Source organism: Lipophrys pholis, assembly GCF_963383615.2.
Source record: "Lipophrys pholis genome assembly, contig: SCAFFOLD_38, whole genome shotgun sequence".
In the NCBI taxonomy this organism is placed as follows: domain Eukaryota; kingdom Metazoa; phylum Chordata; class Actinopteri; order Blenniiformes; family Blenniidae; genus Lipophrys; species Lipophrys pholis.
In genome coordinates, this window is record NW_028292246.1 from 372,858 (window position 1) to 382,500 (window position 9,643).

The 9,643-nt window shown below is 40.9% G+C and overlaps 2 protein-coding genes across 4 annotated transcripts in view; both read right to left on the minus strand.

The window, feature by feature from the left end:
- Nucleotides 1–9,643, minus strand: part of LOC308128052 (NLR family CARD domain-containing protein 3-like) — a 268,285-nt gene that overhangs the window by 232,356 nt on the left and 26,286 nt on the right. The window lies entirely within an intron of this gene.
- The window catches only part of LOC308128051 (protein NLRC3-like), a 200,404-nt gene that overhangs the window by 164,410 nt on the left and 26,351 nt on the right, over nucleotides 1–9,643 (minus strand). Inside the window, exon 14 of one of the 3 annotated variants that reach the window (XM_080493722.1) lies at nucleotides 7,992–9,455. The exons of 1 other annotated variant lie outside the window; for it this stretch is intronic. In XM_080493722.1, coding sequence (XP_080349848.1) covers nucleotides 9,443–9,455 — 13 coding nt within the window. In that variant the 3' untranslated portion in view covers nucleotides 7,992–9,442. Of the gene's footprint in view, nucleotides 1–7,991; nucleotides 9,456–9,643 lie in introns of those variants that run through there. One more of the 3 variants, XM_080493721.1, reaches the window with a different exon arrangement.

The window sequence follows — 9,643 nt, forward strand, 5'->3', positions numbered from 1 at the left end:
TATTGTCACAACGTAGACAACCTAAAATATACTCCATAGAACAGGTTGAAAACAGTCCAGAAACAAAATACCCTCCATGTTTTGTCAATGGTTGCTCATATCTTTATTTTAACCTTGTTCCAATGTCTTGTCAGGGAGTTCCAGGTGATTCTAGATCTTCTTCTCTAGTTTCTGTGTTTTGATTCAAACCAGGAAATGTATAAAAAAGTCTGAGTTCAATCCAAGTTTCCCTCCAGAGACACAAACCCTGCTTCTGTGTGCGGTGGATAAACCAAACCCAGTCAGAACAATGGAGATCCTGCTCCAGTCACATTCATGTCTTCATTCCCACTTTTCCAGACCTGTTCTGTGGAGCTGGATTTGAGGGTTCCAGATGGTTTCCAGCAGTCTGCGCTGACGATCAACCTCCTCCTCGTGCTGGACGATCGTTGGTTCAAACTCTCCCAAAGCCTGAACTGAACTCCTTGTTGCTGCAGGAGATGAAATGTTTCCTCTGTGAGACACGACAACACAGCCGAGAGAGTCCAACAAGCTCCAAACAGTAGTGGTGGGCGGGGCCATCTGAAATATCCACATATCCACAGGAAAGGTTAGTAGTATTGATCAATACTTGCGTGACTCTGAACGCTCCTCAAACTCACTCGTGCTGCTCCGCCCCTCCTTTTCCTGTTTCCGGTCTGACGTCACGTGATCACTCCGGATTTTATTTTTTTTATTTATTTTTTATTAATTAAACTTTAACAAACATTCCAGGTTATGATAAGAACTCTGATAATACAATCCAACATAACAGACATACACACAGCAACTAAACAACAATAAGATAAAACTGAAAACAAACAAACAAAAAGAAAAAAACAAAACATAAACTCAGGGCTTTCATTAAGTTTACATTCCTTTACAAAATTATATAATCTTATACTATTTTTCTTCTTCATAAATCTAAGAGATTTAAAATACAGACAAAGCTCTTTGTGAAGAAAGTTTAAATTTGTCTTGGTCTTCATATATTTGTTTTTGTGAATGAAAAACGTCCCCATCATCAGTAAAACATTAAAAGTTTGGTCTTGCAGGTTGTCGGCGAGAACTATTCAAATAAAACATTCTCTTTGTCCAGATGAGATGGGGATGCACATTTAAATGAACATCAGAAATGAAAGTCCTCCCAGAAAGTACTCACAAATATAATCCCTCCAGAGTTCTACAGGAGATGCCAGAGCAGCATATAGTGTGGCCGAGTGGTCTAAGGCACTGGCTTTAGGCTCCAGTCTCTCATGAGGTGTGGGTTCCACTGCCATTTTCAATCCTTTGGATGGTTTGTTTCATCAAATGAGTGACTACTATTATAATATATATTATAATTATAAAGGAGGATTCAAGATGGCGCATTACAAGTACGCTTATTTACAGGCTCGAGAATTGTGAACCTTGTTGTGTAATAACCCAGAGAAAGCCTTAAAGTAACTTTGTTTTGTTTTTTATCTTTTGTTTTTTTTTAATTAGACAATAAAAACAGGTAGTACATCATAAACAGTACTGTATAACAACCGCCAGGGGTCACTAAATGTACAGAGACAACAACTCAGTATCAAAGTAAAACATTAAAGAAAGTACAGAGATCAAAGGTCTTCACATCTTTCTTATGTTTTGATTGTTTGATAGTTTTCACATGTTGCTTGGCCTCATTTACAAACACAGAACAGTGGTTTTGGGTTATTATATCGATATTTGTGAATATTCCATTTGGCTAGAAGTATAATAAGATTAATGATGTAGAATAGTTTTTTTCTAACTGAAGGAAAGTCGATGAAGCCAAACAACCCGTGTTGGAGGCAAAGGGAGAGGTGGAGTTCAGAGCAGGTGGAGGTCAGAGTGCAGATATCTTCCATAACTTGGTGGAGAGGGGGCAGGACCAGAACACATGAAATGTAGTTTCAAGGAGTTCTTCACAGAAAGAACAATTCATATCCATGTCTTTTTTGATTCTTTGCAAGAAAGCAGGTGATGGATAGATTCTGTGGATTATTTTGAAGGATCCTTCTTTTACTTTATTATTGATCACACATGGAGCTGCAGATTCCAAATCCTTTTCCAGTGGAGGTCACTGATACAGATGAGAAGCCGTATTCTTGTGAAACATGTGGGAAAAGTTTCAGAGGATCAAATGATTTGAAGATACACAAGAGAGTTCACACAGGTGAGAAGCCGTATTCTAGTGAAACATGTGGGAGAGGTTTCTGTGGATCGAGTCATTTGTCAAGACACAGGAGAACTCACACAGGTGAGAAGCCGTATTCTTGTGAAACGTGGGAGGAGTTTCTGTGATCGTAGTAAATTGCGGCGACACATGAAAAACCATAAAGAGATGAAATCATGAAAGACTCTATGTGAGATGTGTGGATGGATTTCACTTATATAGTGTTTTTCCAGCGTATAAAAGCCGATTCATCCTCCATCAGAACAAGAAGAACGTTGGGCACTCCAGAGTCTTGCCGTACTAAATGATGTCACATTCTTCAGCCAGCTCCCTCTGGCCAGAGACTTTTTGTTCAGCAGTACCAACCGTCAGGACTGTCAGTTCCTGCAGTTAAAACCAGACCAACATCACGTCCTGGACACAAACTTTCTCTTTTCTTACTGAAACACTTCAGAGAAATGTATTTCTGAAAACGCTTGAAGTGAGAAATAAGCTGCAGTTGAAAAGTTAAAAGGTTTTACAGAAGTGTCAGCTGTGAGGGGGTGAGAGTATGAACTCTCCTGCTGAACAAGCATTTTGTTCAGCAGCTGGCTGACATCAGTACTGCACTTTTCTTCTTCTTCCTATGGGAGGATGCAGAGGCCTTTAGCAGTCCCCAAAGTGCTTTACACTGTTCATCACATTCACCCATTCATTCACACACCAATGGAGGCGGCGACCATGCAAGGCACTCAGTCCATCCACTGGGAGCAGTTTGGGGTTCAGGGTCTTGCTCAAGGACACTTGGACATGTGGACAGGTGGAGATGGGAATGGAGCTCCAACAGATGTGGTTCAGGAAGTCCAGCTTGAGCCCAGAATCACAAGGTCTCCTCCAGTTTGAAGTCAACATTGCTGATTTAAACCCTGTTGAGACGCTTCAGGAAATCATTTAGTTTCTGGTTTGTCACCAAAATGAGAAGATTTCAATCAGTTTGGTTTCCATTTGTGTTGAACTGCACAGAGGCTGACAAAAGGTCCCTGCTTGATAATGAAGGTTAAAGAAGCACTTTTCATTAGTAGTTCTAACAATGCTGCTTTCTGTGGTTTGAGAAATGTGAGGTTAAAAATCTTGTATGAGCAGATGTGAACTTTGAAGAAATGGAAGTAAAATGTTGACATGAATCCAATGGCTTTTGTTCTTCACTGTTTTTATTTAACATTAATGAGTCGCAATTTCATTTTTCATCTTTTTACACTACGGAGGAAAAACTACTGTTTGTTTACCTGCAACACGTACTGAAGTACATATCATGAAAGTAAAACTCTTCAGTGGAAACATGCAATGATTTCCTCGTCTCAATCTATTTATTCAAACAACAACAAAACCACAAACAAAAAAATGTATGTGATGTGGAATATTTTGACTTGAGTGACATTTAAACTTCACGTTCCTTAAAGCACACTGTTGAGTGTTGAGACGTTAGATGAGGCTGTTAAGCTTGTTAAGAAACAGCAAGTTGTGCAAAAAGACCATTTTAAATGAGATCAAACCGTTAAGTTCTTTCAATGACTTTAATCTGGAAGTAACTCATATTTTAAGATTTTCTATACTGAAAAGTTTCTGAATTGTACAAATCTCTCATTGATTACATTTACACTACTAAGTACCACAGTCACACCATGTTTCAGTAGATGACAAAGGAAATTAAACCTCATCTATGAGACTGTCACTTTGATTTTACATTTTAAAACAGTATTTCAATGTTTCTAGATGGAGGTTTTGAAAGTGATGTTTCAGAAGTGCACAGAAAGTTTAAAAGTCTCGTGATTCTAACAATTGATATGTCTTGTGTAAAAGATGTAATAGATTGTATACTTAAGCAATTACTTATATATGCAATAGATCCTTTTTAACAGGTATTTTTCCTGACAGGATGAAAATAGCAAAGGTGGTTCCAAGCTATAAAACTGTAGACAAATACATCATCTGAAATTCTAGAATTTGTTTCCTCAGTTGGAGAAAAGAACAACAACTTTAAAACATTATATGTAAACAGACTGGATAATTTTATAGAAAAATACAACTTACTGAATGATCATCATTATGAGTTGAGAAGAAAATGATCAACATCTTTGACATTAAATGGGTTTTGTTATGGGTGGATGGATGGACGCAATAGAAATACTGACCTGCAGTTCCCCCTATATCCAATAGGGGTCAGTATGAAGAAGCAGCTTTGGAGACATGGGGAGCAGGAGGAGGGAAAAGGAGTGTTTGAAGTACACGGCCAGTATTGCAGATACTTTTTACTTGGAAAAGCAGCTCATCTACTTTAATGTGGGGGAGAACAATGTGTCATTACTTATGAAGTGAATCATCATCAATATGCAAATCTGAATGAAGATAAAAATAAAGTTTTTTTCATGATCTTTGAATGATTTGGGGACTTTTTATTCTTTTATCAGTTGATTGTGACCATAATAAAATGCAGGACAAAGTTTGTAGGTACATAGAAATGAGTTGTTATGAACTAACTCAATATATGCAGGGTAAATGAAATCTGCACAAAAGTATCACTGCAGAACTGAGAAAGGATTTGTTCACAGACAATATCAACAAGAGAATAACATCAACCTAAAACAACAAATGTACTTTCACTACACAGTTGTTTGAGAAAAATAAAGGCAACAGTGCAAATCTAGGTGAGTTAACAAAATAATTAACTCGATAAAACGCATGTGACCTAAATATAAGAAGAGTAATGTTACTTTGACAGTGAACACAAAAGGGTTTTTCTATTCAGCCATTTTCATATTATAAGTAAATATCTTTATATAGGTATTTATCTTTCAGTTCCAGTAAAATAATTCATTTAGATTTATTTCAACTGACTGAATATATTCCACGTCTCTCTGAATAGTCTAGAGTTAATCAGTCTACTGTAATTACTACTCTGAAGACGATGACCAATTACACTGAGAAGAACAACATGAACTAATGCTGGAGATGATTAAATCTATCTTTCCTTCTATAAATCTGCTCCCTGGATATTGCTGCCTTGCTCAAAGGCCTCTGGCAGTGACTGCTGTCTCTGTCCAGTAGTGGTTTGGGGATTCCCCTCCTCCTCCTCCCTCCATTTTTTTGGGGGGGTAATTTGCCAGCTAGATATATAATAAACAATAAAGTAAAAGAAGTATCTTTTAAAATAATCCACAGATTTCATGTGTTTTCTTAGAACGCTTTATAAAAGACATAGATATAAATTACTCTCTCTGTAAAGAACTCCCTGAAAATATATTCCATCTATTATTGTCTTGCCCCTTTTCTACCAAGTTCTGAGAAGATATTTGCACCTTGATCTCTACTAGTATTGAAGCATCTTACAGTGGATGAGCCTGCTGTATGACACGTCTCTAGCTGATCATGGATACAGTGGATGAGCCTGCTGTATGACACGTCTCTAGCTGATCATGGATACAGTGGATGAGCCTGCTGTATGACACGTCTCTAGCTGATCATGGACCATTGCTATGACTCTTAATGTTGATCATCTTCCTGAGCTGCTTCATGAGGCCAGTGTGGACAGCAGGGCTACATTGGACTGGGTGAAGCTCACCAATGAGGAGCTGCTGTTTTACCATAAGAGAACTGAGGAGCTCTTGGGTGGCTTATTTCTACCTATAGACGCTCTAGTGTGCTCTAATGTAAACTGTAATGATGTTTCTCATGCTAAATCCCTTTGCTCTTTTTATAATGGTATCATAGGATCTATTTATGAGGCCAGCAGAGCACACTTTACTGTCTATAAGAATACAGGTAACATCAAACCAGGATGGAATAAACATGAAGCTGTCCATCATACGTCACCTTTTGGGGTGAGCAATGGTGCACGACCGGGGGGGGGGGGGGGGGGGGGGGCTTTCGCCTGCTCTCTTTAACTTGTACATGGATGAGTTATCTCAACAACTAAATAGTTGTAAAACTGGATGTGTGCTGGGTAACAAGATAATTAATCATCTCAAGTATGCTGGTGATCTGGTCCTTCTCTCTCCCAGCAGGTTTCAGCAGCTTTTAAATATCTGTTCTGAGTATGGCTTAAAATCTGATGTTAAATATAATGTGTTAAATATAATGTTAAATATAATGCCAAAAAGAGCACAGTTCTGATATGTAGAACTAAAGAGGAGAAGGATCTCAACTTCCCTCATTTTTACCTGTCAGAACAGGAACTCACTGTCAGTAGCAAAACTAAATATCTGGGACATCTCATCACTGATAAAATGTGTGATGATGATGATCTGGATAGACGATGCCGTACGCTGTATGTTCAAGTCAACATACGAGCAAGGACATTTTCTATGTGCTCTGATAATGTGAAGATTACTCTCTTTAGAGCTTATTGTACTCCCTTGTATACTGCCCCCTTGTGGATTAAATATAGAAAATCCAGCCTACGACGGCTCAAGGTTGCTTACAATGATGCTCTGAGGATCCTGCTGAAAAAAACCTGGCTGTGAAACAGGAAGTGAGATGTTCTGTCAAGCAGGTGTTTCTACATTTCAGGCTCTCATGAGGAATCTGATGTATAAATTTATACGCAGGCTTGAGGATTCTCAGAAAACCATTATAATGCTGCTGAATAATCTCAGTCATAGTCCTGTAAAAAACCAGTCATCCTTGTGTATGGTATTATTGTATTGGTATGGCTGTCTTTTATAAATAGGGTGATATTTGACTTATCTGTGATTATCCTATTACTGATATTTTGTTTTATATATTTGTTTTATTTATTTGTGAATGTTTTTTTATGGACTCCTGTGTCTGCAATAAAGATGAAAATGATGATGATATGCAATTTTATTTGATTGTAAAGAAAAAAAAATCATCATTCCAAACTAGTTCTGTGTGCTACAAATGTTTATCCACAAATAAATGTTGACTATGACCTACAGCAACAACAAAAGTTGAGCAAGATGGCTGAGCGGGAGTTCAGAGTGACGGCTCCTCCACTATCTAACTGGCCAGGTTTATAACCTGTGCTTTATGAGACTGTTGACGGCAAGCTTCTAGTTGAGGACCAGTTTTTAAACTTTCTCCTGGTCAGAATGAGAACAATGAGCCAGGACCATCTGGTTCTAACAGCTTCCAACACGTTGGACTTGAAATGGATTGAATCCTGAAGAACGAGGCTGTTTGGACTCTGTCCTGACACCAAACAAAGATGTGTGGCTTTTAAAGGCGATCAGAAAAACATCAACAACATTAAAAGTTGCTTAAAGGTTTTGAATGAGTGCAGAGAAAACCTCCCTCTATTTGGATGAGCTACCGCCTGTCACCTCTAACAGCATAGATTAGTCCAACTCGCTGAGTAACATGGAGCGGCTCCAGAGTGAAATGTCTGCGCTCAGACATGGAGTGAAACTACAAGCTGGTGTCGGCGAGGGGCTGCATGAAATCACCTCCACTACTGAGCACAGAGTTGCTGCTTTTAGTCACCATCTGAAACCAGGACATGACGGAGGGCAACACAGGGCTACGCCCAGCGTCATCACACATGGCAGTGAGGCTCATTAACAACCCCCAAAGTAATTGAGTAATTACTTAAAAGTTAATAAATTATCAAAAATAATTTATTATTGAAAAATTGTTAATTTGAATAAATTCATTATTTATTAACAATGAAAAGGGTTAATATTTCTGAGCAAAAATATAACAATCTTAAATAAAACTTGAAGGTGTGACATCCGAGCACAGACTGTTACAAACCAGTGAATTGTCAACAATAAATACACAATAATCACCAAGAAGCATTCAATTCAGCTAACAGGCGTTTATTAACAAAATGTATTAATTCATAAATAATTCTGAAATCATCTCATAAATCAACACATTCAAGTAGCAAACTACATCTAACATGGAGATCTAATCGATTAAACAGCAATACTATGAACAAAGAGTGTGTGCGTGCGTCTGGCCTGGAGTGATGAATGGAATGGGTGTAATGACCTCGAGTGTCCGCCAGGTGGAGGCAGACTTTGGCGGGTCAGTGTGGTGACTGTGAGAACCACTAGGGGCATGCGGCGGTGGGCAGAGGGTGAGCGCAATGTGCTGATGTGTCCACCAGGTGGACGTGAAGAGGAATTGCAATGACCCACGCGACCACTAGAGGCATTTCACTCGCTCTTTCTGGGAATGCGGCGGTTGCTTAGCGGCCAGATAAACAAGACGTCTCGGAACGACACAGTCTCACCTACTCCCGTAAAGACTGGTGGACTTTGTCGACCCGGTTCTGAGCGCCGGAGTTCTAACGGGACATGCAGTTAGAACTCTGGTGATGGATGTGGATGTGGTTCAGCAGCACCAGATAGCAGTTTGGCTGCTAAATGTGACTGTGTGTGTGTGTGAGCTTATCTGATCAGATAACACGAGCGGCGGCGGATTAGTGAAGGAGGGGGAGAGAGAGAAGGGAGTTAAAAAGTTCTGGCCGGTCCACGTGAGTTAACACGCGGCTCCTTGTGTCTCCGTACGAAGTCCTGCGTCTGGATGGACGTGAATCCGTCTTGGAGACGGTGTGTCTTCACAGGTCAGACTTTTATACCGGAGCATCATGGTCCGGCTCCCTGCTGTGCTCACCATGGCCTTGGCCAATCAGAGCCGGGTTGGCTTCAGAGTTTCTGGGGCGTTTTCTATGGCTGTGGATGGAGTTGGTGGATCCCCCTGGTGGTGAGGTGCAGGGATGCAGCTTCCAGGGAGGGGTTGCTGTGGACCCCCTGGTGGGGGTCACGTGACCAATGGTGAATTTTTCCAGTGGTGATCAAATGTTCCTTTGTCCTGAGGGGGTGAGCCATGGAGGCCAGGCCCAACACAATGAACCAACACATGAGGAGGAGGAGGAGGAGGATGAGGAGGAAGAGGATGAGGAGGAGGAGTAGGAGGAGCAGGAGGTTCAGCCCACACAGTGATGGTTCTGCATCACATTCAGAGGAACCCTGGAAGAAGAGGAGCAGGAAGAGGAGGAGGAGGAGGAGCAGGCTGAGGAGGAGGAGGAGGCGGAGGAGAAGGAGGAAGAAGAGGAGGAGGAGGAGCAGCAGGAAGAGGAGGAGGAGGAAGAGGAGGAGGAGGAGGAGCAGGCTGAGGAGGAGGAGGAGAAAGAAGAGGAGGAAGAGGAGGAGGAGGGTGAGTCCACACAGTTATGGTTCGACGTCACATCCCCAGGAACCCTGGTTTGATGGGGGTGGACCTTCAGGACACACAGCGTCCTCTCTACCCCCACCACCTGCAGAGAGATGAGAGAGATGAGAGGTGATGAGGAGAGTCTCTGTGGAGCAGCCAGGACTTCAGTCCTGTCCACAGCAGCAGCTCAGAGCTCATGAAGGACCACCACTGTCAGACCAACACAACAAGCCTGAGGCTCCTCTGATTGGCTGACTGTGTCCTCTGCTGTCCAATCCTGAAGCTGCTCAG